Raw genomic sequence first — 13,436 nt, forward strand, 5'->3', positions numbered from 1 at the left:
CCTATTTCCTCTCCTATTCTGAGAACAATCAGAGCAGCTATATATGTATCCATCTTACACACTATTGCAGACCTACCTAATGTACACAGGGGCCAGAGGATACATTTGCTCTGGATTTATAGTCCACCTGGCCCACAGTCTACTACTGCTGCCTAGTAAAGTCTCATTGGAAAAACACAGATTGCTAATTGAATTGAGGCATCCAGTTCAGTTTCACTTGCTTGACTGAAAACATCTCTGCATTTGCCCTTCTCTGTAACATGCCGTGTCAGTATTTTTATGAAAGTTTCATATATTTAAGTGCTTTGCAAGATCATAATGTAAATTGTTCTTAGTTTTTAATTGTTTGCCTTTTTGGTTCACAGGGTGGTTTTGTGGGTTTTTTTGTTGTTTTTTTGGTTTTTTTTTTTTTTTTAATTTTTTCCCAATTTCTCTAATACATTAATCAAATTTCTTTGCTATCTTACTCTCAACAATTCTAAAGACATTTTTCCTTTTGGTGTAATCTGAATATGTGTAAAGATTCTCCTCTTTTCCAGCAGTGTGCATTTGTAGAATTTAAAAGACGCCACTTTACACCAGTGACCCAAGACAGCAGTAGTTAAAATTTCAATCACCAACACAACTTGATACCACCAGCAGACTGCACAAAGTCCTTTTTCCAGGCTGGAGTACAAGGCAGAGCTCAGCCTGAGCACTCCCATTTTCATTGCACAGAAAGCAATTCCTGAGGCAGAAGTGGGAAGATAGGGTTTTTCCTTCATAGGGATCAAGACACCAAAGTAGGCTTCCTTGGGCTACCAGTTCCACAAAGCCAATATTAACTCTTCAGTTGGCTGTGTAACTGCTCTTGTATTCACAGGTATTTCTGTTTATCCCCCCTTCCATCCTTTTTAATAGGGACCTTACCCAAAAACAAACACTCAGCAGTATTTGGCATTGATCGCACTAATCCGATGCATTTGCTGCTTCGGATGCTAGGGAATTACATTTACCTCTTAAAACCAAAAATAAGGGTTTATTTTACGACATCCATTCAACAATTACCTTTGTGTGTCTTTTAATTAGATCATCGATTGCTCCCATTGAAATAAAAATCACTAGGTCTGTTCTTTAAGGAATTTATGTTTTCCACAACAAATATTAATTAGTTACTGTACAAGTTTCAGAAGAGTAATTGGTTTTAAAGAATGATATTGAAGACCTGTAAGCTTTTTGGTATTACAGGTAAGGCTAGAAGAGAGTTCATTATTATATTTACTGTGCCATACTTCATATTCCTCAGGTCCTTTATAAAAACAAAACTTTACAAAACAAAACACAAGCCCCAAAAAACCCAGAGTAATTCCAGCATCTGACTTCTTCCCATTGCTCCCTGTTTTTTTGTTTTTTTATCTCAAACATTACTTTAATGTAATTAGTGGTTGGGCTTTCTATTGTTTTACCTATCATAACAGCAGCTACTTGGCTAGTTTTTTTCTGTTAAGAATGCTTTCTGTCTCTGAAGATGTTTATCCCAAATTCATTACCATGACATCCTGATTGGAGCCTTTGCTCTTCCAAAGCAGCTGCAGATCTTGCATTCATTAAAAAAACCCTATCAGAGATATGAAGGTATCATCCACACATTTTACATGTCTACCAGTTGTGAAAAAGAGATGCCAACATGTGAAAACGATATGTATAAATCCATACTTGAGTTTTCCATGGAAGCAATGGAAGTGACTTTGTATGAGGGCTCTGTCCTCATTCTGCAATCCCTGCCCTGCAAGGTGGCAATAAATACAGCTTCTCTGTCCCTTTCCCTAGTGAATTTATGACCACATATTGTTTTGTCTGGTATCAATATCCAACACAGAAAGGAGTAAAGGCAAATACCCCAGAAGATGGCAGATTTGAGCTCAGCCAATAGCCTTTAAAAAAGCCCTGTCAGTCATTCCTCTGCTTTTAGCCTGCACCTTTCAACTCCACTGCAAACTCTGTATTTAAGGAGATACGCATTTACCACCTTTTACAAAATATACTGGAAATCTTTATCAATCTTTATCAATAAAGGTCAATAAACTGAAACCTATCAGTTTTCTTTTTTTTTTAATTAAGCATTTGTAAATAAAATCCTTAAACATTACCAAAAAAAAAACCCCAAAAAACCCAAAAACCAAAACAAAGAAAAAAAGCCTTTTTTCCCCTCTGGACATAAAATGTAAACTTATTATAAACAAATATTCTATTGACCTATCTGCTCAAAAGGGGCAACATTTTGATACCATTTGCTTTCAGCCATAATCTCAATATAGCTGTTTTACCAGAGGCAGATATTGGGACTGCATTGCCTATAATCAATGGCAAAAATTCAGAAGCAAGTATGTATCTTATTGTTGTATACAGTACATATATGATGACATTCATTCAGCCTTTCTCATTCACAGGGACATTTACACAGAAGCTGGTACAAATAAGAATGGCAGAGTCCAGAATTTGTTTACATCTAATTTACCGTAGACATGCCTAAATTTTCCCAACATTACAATACATTGCCTTACTCCCTGCCCAACTTTGACCAAATGGTGCAGTACAAAAAATTAAAACCAGACATGAAATACAATTAATAAATATATATTGAGCATGCATGACCTAACAATTGCTGCATAGTATCAATGGTAGCAAAAGGTCTTACTGTGCAAATTGCATAACATAATTCCACTTCTGGCAATGGACTACTATGAACAATATGTTATTAGACTTGTAAGAAATAGAGTAGAAAACTATGCTCCAACTAAAGAGTTTTAAGAGTTTAGCCACCATTATGTCCCTTTGTGATTCATTTTAAGAAACAAAATTCATAACTGAAGATCCGTTATTAGTACTGCTCCAATTACACATGCCCAAAGATGATCAAGATGATATGATACCTTAACATTTAATGAAAAACTTTACTGAGATTTCTGAAGCTATGAATTATGTCAGGATGCAAGTTGTTTCTCCATATTTCATTACACAGCTACTAATTTCTGCCTAAAGAAGAAGAAGAAAACTCCATTTCATTACTAGGAATGAGAGACTATGGGTATGGTCTGATTAAGCATACACTCTACAATACAGCAGATAAATATTTCATTATGACTACCAAAAGTTTTGGGCTTAATTTCAAATTAATTAACAGCAAACAAAATCTCATATTCAATTAACAAATTCACTCACCATGATTCCAGTAAGTAAACAGACCCCTTTTCCACAGTATGTATTTGGTACCATATCCCCATATCCAATGGATAGAAAAGTTATTGAAATCAACCACATTGCTCCAAGGAAATTGCTAGTAACATCCTGTTGGTCATGGTATCTGAAAAGAAGAAGAAAACAATTCTTTACCATGAAAACATTTGCTAAATTATTTTTCTCTCAGAAAAAAAAATGCATTAACTGGTCCATACAACCATTTTTGTATACAATCTCATTTTAAAAGCAGCTGTAAGGAATTAAATATAATTGAAATACAATTAAATGAGCAGTAATGAATCAGAAGGTATGAAAATAATATCAGTAGTAGAAATGGTTTGTAATTCAGTATTTGGTTATTATTGCAAAGTAGCAGAAATAGCTTTGTTTTAAACATAATCTCTTCACCAGGGGTACAAGTCCTGGTAATACTCTGCAGTAGCATAAGACAACAGAATATCACAGTTGCTGTGGTCTGAGGCTAATATGAGAGTCAGAACAGGTTGTGTGCACAACCAGACAGCAGAGTACATCTTCATCTCCTTGGCCTGAATGCAACTCTATGATCAGAAATACAATCCTAAACTAACACATGCTGACTTAGACAACCTATGGTTTTCCCTCACATTCTACAAGTTCAAGATAAATAATAAAGTATGCCACTGTAATTCTCATCATCAAAAGATGTTTACCTTAAATATAGCAGAAACTCCCTTTAGTGTTTAGTCAGCTATTATGAGAAATTTCATGATGTGCCATTTCTTGACTCAGTTTCAGTATTGTAGTAGAATATGTTCATTTTTCCCTTCCAAAAACTGCCAAGTTCAGATTAATAATCTTATCTTCACACGACACATATACCGAATAGAAGGTGAAGATACATTTTATGTTTAAAGACCTGTTGTCACCACTCACTCTGTGGTAGGGAAAAAAATGCCTAATAGCCTAAAGTAGGGTGGAATTTTGCTTCCTGGACAGGGCAGCTCTGCCATAGAGACTATCTGCAGCAGCCACTGCAGACTCAAGCTTGCAATCACCCCTGCAGCTGCTGTGAAGCCTCAGGTTAACTAAATGCTGTTAGATTCCCCAAGAGTATTTTTTTAGCCAGTCCCTAAATCTGTGTCTTACAGGGGGTCACAGAGGGCCATTTATTTAATGAGTTCACAAATCCGTAAACAACCTGCTTCTCACAACTGAAATAACTGCTACTGTTTCCTTCCTTTCTAGACTGCATTCTCTGTGACGAACCAAGAATGCAGAGCAAGCACACAGGCACTCTCAGGAAATTTCCTGTTCTCACACTTGTAAGATATTCACCATAAATTTCTGCAAAATACTATCTTCAAAGTCCCACTATGCTCTGATGCTTACAACAACATAAAAGCTCTTTGACTACCAGAGACCACAGCAATCACTCCAATCAAGTCTGTTCCACACTTCACCTGGATTTTCCTCTTTCCTGGTGTCAGTGTTGTCTCTCACATACTTAATGCAAGTTTTTCTGTTTTGCCTAGAACAAAACCTAGAAAAATGTAGTAAAAGCCCACATGTGGAGGTCCTAAGGACATAAACAATGATAACCACAACAGCTAAGCGAGTTAAAACCACCACAGAGCTTTGCATATAGCAAAACACAATCTGACACAGTTTATTTTTCTAGACTACACTAAATGATAGGGATTTTAGTCACCACTTAACAAAAGTGGCAAGTAACAGCTGTGAAATAAATATATGGATACAGAGAGAGAAACACAGTTGTCCCATCCAGGAGGCAAGAAGAAAGCCTGTGTACCTATCATGCTAACCCCTGCAGAGTATCAAGTAAGAGATATGATCCGTAGGGTCTGGATGAGCTTCACAGAAGGGTACTAAAGCTACAATACATTCTAATGTTAGCAATTCAGGCAAATATTAATAAATACCCACATAAATATTTATAATACATTTCTTTCATGTCTCCCTTTGGATTTTGAACCTGGTCATTTCCATGCTTCATATGACTGAAAACAGAACATTCAAAGACAGCTCACTAAGTTCCAGAAATAAATAACCCATAAGGAATATCAAAACTACTTTCTTAAGTCTTGAACAACATGGGGAAGGGATAATGGGAGCCTTTATCCGCTTATCTTACTTTTCCCATGTCAGAAAACATACAAGCCAACCTACACATAAGTTCTTTAAAAAAATTGACATAAATTTTAAAAGGCACAGCAGAAGTTTTTCAAGTTTCATTGGAGACATGGAGACAATTATGGTTCCCTTGATGAACTATTCATTAAAGTTATCTGCATCAATATTTGTTAGCACAATTCAAGGACCTGTTTAAATGTTTCCATCTTGTTAGATCAGGTCTCCTGAATTTCCTACTCAGAGTATTTCACCTCGTTATGATTGTAAGGCTACAGCTCAGCAATCAAATGTTGCATGCTTAATTTAAAAATCATCAGTAGTACTTATTATTGAATTTACTGTCATTAAGAAACAAAGGCTATTTCATGTCCTAACTATTGCTGCAACTGCTCAAGCACAGTAAAGCATGAAAATTACCTAAGTTGCCTAATTTAATATTTAAAAAAAAAAAAAAAAAACTTTTTCTTTTACAACTGTACATGGAAAGTTGAAGGGCTGATTTCTCAGATTAAAAATCTCCAAGTACAATTGAGACAGTATAAAAGGGTATCCACACTCATGATAATCCTATAATTTCTTTGCCACACTTTTAAGAAGGTGGTTTAATCTTGTCTCGTATATTTTGTTATCTCACTTCAGATTTTTGAATCTCTGTGGTTAGCAGTTCTGGTACATGTCTACATGCTTTGGATTTTCATAAGATTACAGCTGTGTCAGCAGAGATTTCCAAGTACTTTACTAAGTCACTAGTCACCACTATCACTTGGGACTCAAGCCTCAACCAGCAAAGCCAGGACAGTCTTCTGCTACTCTGTGTCCACAATCAGGTAAAAAATTATTATTATATCTGTATCAAAGCAGGAAAATAAATATCTTAAGAAAGTAGTATTGCTGAATCTTATTTGTGCAGTCATGGAAATGGCTAAAAATTAACACCAGGGTTATTTAAAATTACTTTGTTTTGAGGAAGGGGAAAGAAATCAACCCACTGCCTTTAGACATGATTTCAAAGTTAACCCAGCATCAAAAAGTGAACTTCTCCATTTATGCAGGGAATAGCAAAATAATCACAGCAGAATTTAAACATTCTCATAAACATTCTCATGTTTTTCTATAAGAGCATCTCTAATGTGTGGCACTACAAGTTACCAGAAGTCCTCAAAAAAGCCATTTCCACAACTGTATCTTTCACTTCACCATTGAGATTATCCCTAGTAGAGCCAATCCCAGTGGACATTATAGAGAGCAGAAAAGCCAACCACACCAGCACTGGAGCAGAGCTGTCTCGCTCACTGTCAGCTACTGCAAACTTCTCCTCATTCCAGCTGGACTATGAAAGACAGCTTGGGTGTAACACATTCCAATATTCAACTGTAGTTTTCCCAAAGTATCCATTCACTCTACATCTGAAACTTCTGAAATCCAACAGGAAAACACTTCACCATGAAAAGCTAGGAAACCTGAAAGCTCAGAATTAAAGAAATAGAAACAAAGATTTCCTTTCAGTGAAGAGTTTCACACAAAGCAGAATCTTGTCATTAGCAACCAATTTCCAAAATGGAAGATTTGTTGTCATTAATTCTTATTTATATAAAGGGTTTTTAAAATTATTTTTAAAATTAATCATGGCAAATATATTCATGTAAATATTTAAAGCCCATTATTCAATAAAAAGTTGCATAAGAAAGATCATTAATCACTTGAGGATAAGAACTAGTATTTAACTGTATTAAAACTGCTTCTATATACAGTTTGATTTTCTTGATTACACCTGGCCTCACACAGCTGCAGAATAAAGGGTCATTTACAAAAGCTATGTATTCCTGCAATGTATAAAGATCACTGGCTGAAGTCACACAGGCATAAGAATTATTTATCGCACTTCTTCTCTAATAAGAGATATGTCAGCAGGCAGGCACTACTGCAGCTGGAACACACTATTCACCAGGCAATCATCATCCTGTGAAACACCACTATCCAGTTCTCACCAATCAGCATATGTAAGTCTTGACAACACTCTATTTAAACCAAAAGTAACTGAATCATTATATTTGTGAAAAAATAGCATGGCTCAATTCCTTCTCAAGCCAGACTGAGTGGGAGTTTTACAACTCATCTCAGAAAAATAAAAATATACTCCTCAGGCGACAATACTGCAGTGGCCTTGTTTGTCAAAGAAATATTTCAAAATTTTTATCAAACAGCAGTGTCCTTCTACTTTCACTATTCATGTCATGATTTTCAGTACTGCTTCCCTTCCCTGTTTGTATGTGATGAAGTTTCATTTAATTGGTAGAATTAATTAATTAGAATTAATTAGCTTTTTAGCTGCACATAATTATCACACATTCGCATCTGGACATCTAATACACATTCATCTTAAAAAGAGATTAATAAGAAGTAATCAAGTATAACATTAAGCTTGACCACTGGTGCATCAATTCACACAGCAGTTTCAATTCAGTTACTCTAGCTTCCATGAACAGTTACTCTTGCTTCCTGATAACTTTGCTATTTTTGGTTTTGCCTCCTCGAACAAGTCAAGGAAAGAACTACAACTGATTGAAAAGATGACTATTTCTGTAGGGAAGAAAATGGAATGCTTTTACTATAATCAAGAAGAAAGCCCTGGCAATGGCAACTCAGGATGAGTTTTTTCTTGCCAAACATTAAAATCTTTTAGACTATTAACAGCTGGAAACAAGCTTATCCCAGTAAATCAAAAACTTGTCAAGGCTCTGTTGAGAAACTGATTGATCTAACCACCTATTAGAGTTCCCCCACAGTATCTGACCATTCTGTTATTAACTGTCTATTAAGTCTTAGTTAGACAGTTAGTACTGGCAGCATTTTATCTCTGATGATAACAGAGATGCCTTTGTACTCCTTCTCCTTCCTCCTCTTTAAAAGAAAGGATAAAAGAAATCCATAAAAGCACATGGAAGGAACAGTGGGGCTGACTCCAAATATGACAAAGTCAATGGAAGAAATTTTGCCTGCCTTGATGGGCTTAGGATCAGAAGGGCAGCTTGGAAAAATGTATGCTGCTCCTTAGCTTTTTTTCTAACACTTCTGTTGATGTCCCCCAAATATTTACGAAGAACAGCAAAAATGTTCTTGTCACAATAACTGCTTAATGAAAGTGCAAAACACCACAACAAATGCCTGCATTTCAAACAGACTGACTCACAAAAGTAATAGCTGTGAACCCAATCAAAAATAATGGGTAAGAGTCAGAAAAAGATAGTAAGATCAAGAAATGTGAAGTATTCTATGTAATTAGTATCTTATCTACTAAGATGAATGAAAGATACAATCTAAAAGAAAACAAAAGGATATAGGGGAGAAAAATCAACACAAAATCAGATGGATGAGATAGTATATTTTAAGAAATTGTACCATTATTTTTAATATAAATTATGGTTTAAATATAAGTGTGAAGACATCAAATTACACCTAGCCTCTGTCAGATACCCACCCATCAATGCTTGAGCAACAGATAACCCATCAGTAGAAAAATAAGGATTAATTGCCAATTTAATAAGGGTTCCAAGATTTTATTTGTCCTCCACAGGTGGAGGCCTTGTCTTCAATGGTGTGTAGAGAGCTAATGCTGTGCTAAATCAGTATACCTGTCTACAGCTGCAGTAGATGGGAAGATTTTCCATCTTTCCAAGAGAAGCCATTCAGTTACTACCAAAAAAGCTGCTGAAGCTTCTTAAAAGTACCTTTTAAAAAAAAAACCCAAAAAAACATGCTTTCAATAATAGTGCTAAGAATGTTAAGGAGAATCTGTTGAATCAATTCTGTAAGTATTGGGAAATTGGGAAACCTTTAAATTTGTGACAGACAGCAATCCACTAGAAAGAATAAAGATAGAGCTCAGAATTAATGCATCAAAAAGTAATCCTGCAAATAAAGTGGTAACTACTGCTTCAGAAAGGCTTGACTATGTGAAAAAAATAATGTGTCTTATCAAAGCTTCCAGATAGTTTAAGGAGAATTTTTTCTTGCCTCAATTAAGAAACACACCCACCTCTCCTCAAGCCCCAGTTTTGGTACTTATCCCCCAGTACAGGCATATTCTTACTCCCACTATGTTCTTTTCAGCAGTTTCAAGCTATTTTGTTCCTGCAGTGGCATAACTGAAGTTGTGACTTGTTGTGACTCAGCAGAATAAAGAATATTCCTAAAGCTTTTGGAAAGCTGTACAAAAAGCCCTGAGCTTTGCCTACACATGTGTTTTTTAAACATATTATCTGACCGTTTTGAAAAGCAATTAGGTTCACTGTGCCTAAACATAGCTCATTTTAATAAAGTTAAATGTGCACAATGGAACAGAAAGTAAGGCATGTAGGAATACCTTTGTGTCTATCAGAGGTGAAAGCTGGGACTAACAGTAGCAGATGTCACAAAGGTTCCGTGACTGATTCTTCTCATTTCAAAAAACTTACATTAATTATTCTTTGTACAAAATTCTACTTAATCTTAAGTATTTGGACTAGCACATTTTATTATGTTCAGACCGTCTTCCTTCAGAAAGATCTATCTTAATGTTGTAGAGCAGGCTCAGGAATTCAGCTTTTCTCAGCTCTGTTTCTTTACATTTGATAATATTCTGTTACCAATAAACAGAGTTTGCACATTTCAAAGGAGTGCTTTTAGCTTTTAAAAACTCAACTCTCTAGCCTTTCCCAGTTCCTATAGACACACCCAGACTCTGCCGAATAATTAAGCATGCATTACATAACCCAACATTTAAGAGGCAAAATCAGGCTCTAATGGTTGGTGTTAGTTGCTGGATCAGGAATAGCAATCAACACCAAAAGAGTATGGTATGAATATGTATTGTTACTCATGGACTTTTCCACATGTATTACAATGTGCTTCACAATTCTATGATCACATGTCACTTTTTGGTCTTCACAAAAAACACACTAGTAGCTTTTCTGATGCAAAGCACAACAGGCCACAGCATAAAATACCTTACTGGCATAGCATTTCGGCCTCATTTATTTGGAAATGAAATATCACATTTTAATTTTTCATAGCTCTCTGACTCACTCCTTGGATAAAGTTAAGATTTTTTGTTACAGCTGATGATTATTTTGGTGCCCTTCACCTTGCGAGCTCTCAGCTTCCAACTTCCCAGGCTAACTTTGATTAGCCTGTATGCCCAAAGCTCTGATTAAAACCCAATGAACTCAAAGTCCTCTATAATGACAAGCATGTTTAAAAATAATTCTCTTAAATTAGACATAAAAAATTGCATAACATTGAAATTCTTCATTTTGCCAAAAATAGTGGCATATCCCAAAGAAGCAAAATAGCCTCTTAAATGCATCAGTATCCATACATGAAACAACATGAAACAATTCTAAGTGAACAATCAATACATCAGGCTTTACACAAAGCACAGGAAAAATTAGTAGCTGACACCCTTTTTTTACTTTAGCAGCTTAGTGAGGAGAGCACTGACCATGGGGAGTGAACTTGTTGTCAGCCTCCTCTTAAGCACAAAGCTGATTTACATCAGCATCCTCATCTCACTGTTCTACCTGTTAGTATACAGGCTGTAAGGTATCTAATAATATGTTTTTGAAGCTATTTGAATTTAAAATAAAATATAAAATGATTCTTTAATCCAGTGGAGAGACATACTGTCTGAAAAGCTTGAGACAGAAGCTGATAAAAGGAATATGTATGTTAAAATCCTTGACATGCCACATTTTGAGTAAACATTAACTCTGCTTTGAAAGCAAAATTCAACAAGTAATCCAGAAAGGACAGTGACTGCAAACACATTGACTATTAGAAATAAAATCTGAAATATCCAAGAGCTGCTCCTTCTGTAGTTCTATATATTATCTTTATCATAAATTGTTCTGTAAATTAAGCTACTATAAATATGCAGTTAATGTGATATTAAAATATATGAAAATTAAATAAGGAAACTGAAGTGAGATAAGCAAGCTTGAAGGAAAATGTGGTAAAAACTCCTGTTTTTCAGTACTTTTAAATCTTATTTTAAAAGATATACCTGCATATTTACTTACCCCCATATTTTTCACAAAGTCTAATCACTAAAATTTGTTAATACAATAAGAAAGAATTTTATTTTTAAAGTTTGCTTTAATTTTTCAAGGTCCGCAAAAACATCGGCTAAAGCTGTGTTATGATAGAAATATGAATCATTCAAAATCAAAGAGTATCTTAATGAGCTGTACTGTGAATCATTTATTACAGTCACTGGCAACTAATTCTAACCCTTCTAAAATTTTCCCTTATCTTGCATTTTGCATTTCTTCTGGAGATACCCTGTTACTATTTTTTACCTAAACCCCTCTCAGAAGGAGGAAAGATTTATTTTTTTTTTTTAAATTGAGATTATCAGAATCAACTGATATCTAAAGAGCCTGAATTAGTTTTTTTAAGAAAAACTTTAGAAATAAAGTTTTAGAAAGTAGAAACAGAATTAATCACTACAGACTTCAAATGAAACATTTTTTTCTGACATGAAACAGCAGAACTAGGTAAAAGTTAGCCTTTCATGGAGGGAGAAAACAGAAGGAGGTGAAATTATATAGCAAAGATTATGCTGAAGTCTTCAAAAAGATTTTCTGACAAACAGAGCACTCTGAATGCATTTTTCACTAATGGAACTAATTTATCGTCACAAAATTTATTAATTCTGTATCTGATGTATTACCTTCTATAAAAAGAAATTAAGTATAAGCTCAGGGTCATAAAGCCTGCTGGTTTGGAATTTTCTGTCCAAATTTCATTAGGATATCATATTTGCATATTTTACCAATATATGCAAGTTCTCTAATTTTACTAACATAGGCAAGCTCTCTAATGTAATGGACATTGGGAACAGATGACTAAAATAAAATAAAATAAAATAAAATAAAATAAATGCCATTTCCCTTTCCTTTAGAATTGAAAACAGAATACTGGATTCATCAAAATGTATCTTCTGGATAAACTGGAGAATAAAACTGGTTTAAATAGGACAGCACCTTACAAATAAACATTTTTTAAAATCTAGACAGAATTTATTTTGTTTAGATCAGAGCAGAAGCCTGCAGCCAGTGCAAGTTTCATTGAGTTACTCAGAAATGGGGACCAGTTTAGCACTCTGTATCAGGAACACTGCTGCAGCTATATGCTTAACTTAAATCCGCCAAGTTGAGCTTATCATTGATTATATTTTAATTTGTTTTATAACAAGGAATGACTGTATTTACAGTTTAGCTTCTGTAAGTCACTGCTTGAAACTAAACAGATTTTACTGAATATTTCTAACGACAATTCCAAACCCAAAGTCTGTATACATTTGAGAGTCAGCTGAAAGTAGTACCAGATCTCACTAACAGTTCATTAGTGAAGTACTGGGAACTACACATTTAATATTCTGAAGCATAAAGTACAAAAACATAACTATGGATTGCTGTATGGGAAAAGAAACAAAGAAAGCACTTGTAACAAATATTTCCCACTTACTTTTTTTACGTATGAAACTTCAGGATGAGATTGTAAATATTTAAGGAAAAAAACCCAGGGCTCTCCCTTTTGAAATTTTTTTCTCTTTGTGAAACCAATCAGAAGGCTAGGAAAATACTTTGGAGTAAATTTTTGTGATTAACATAAAGATGTTCATTTGCAAGAATTGAGAAAGGTGATCTACACAGAAGACATTCTTGTGACTATGTCACCATGTCTTACAGCAGGCTGAGTTTACACAGACCAGCTATAGGATGGACTTCTGCCACAAGGTCCTCAAGGGAAATGCAAGTTGAGAGAATACCATAATTTCATATAGGCTAGAAAAAAAGTAATAGGGCTACATGTAGTACTTTACTCTGGCGTGGTAACAAAGGAACATCATCATCATCATTTGTTTATACAGACCTCTGCAGTGTCACATTTGAAGACAGATGTGTTGCCCACCTAAATGCAACCAAAAAGAAAAGGCTTAAGAGACCTTCACCATAATATGTTAACTATGCTAGATGCAATTATGGTTTTCTTTGCTTTGTTTTAGGCCTTGACATGTTGTCAACAAATTCTGTTCTACTGTC

General features: G+C 34.9%; 1 protein-coding gene across 5 annotated transcripts in view; it reads right to left on the reverse strand.

Moving 5' to 3' along the window:
• Nucleotides 1–13,436, reverse strand: part of KCNN2 (potassium calcium-activated channel subfamily N member 2) — a 68,778-nt gene that overhangs the window by 19,195 nt on the left and 36,147 nt on the right. For 3 of the 5 annotated variants that reach the window (XM_068175958.1, XM_068175960.1, XM_068175961.1), the window contains 2 exons: nt 13,267–13,305; nt 3,202–3,343 (listed from right to left, as the gene is read on the reverse strand). In XM_068175958.1, the coding sequence (XP_068032059.1) occupies nt 3,202–3,343; nt 13,267–13,305 (181 nt within the window). The remainder of the gene's footprint in view (nt 1–3,201; nt 3,344–13,266; nt 13,306–13,436) is intronic. The other 2 variants (XM_068175959.1, XM_068175962.1) reach the window with 1 other exon arrangement.

The sequence above is a fragment of the Anomalospiza imberbis genome, chromosome Z (assembly GCF_031753505.1).
Source record: "Anomalospiza imberbis isolate Cuckoo-Finch-1a 21T00152 chromosome Z, ASM3175350v1, whole genome shotgun sequence".
Classification (NCBI taxonomy): Eukaryota; Metazoa; Chordata; class Aves; order Passeriformes; family Viduidae; genus Anomalospiza; species Anomalospiza imberbis.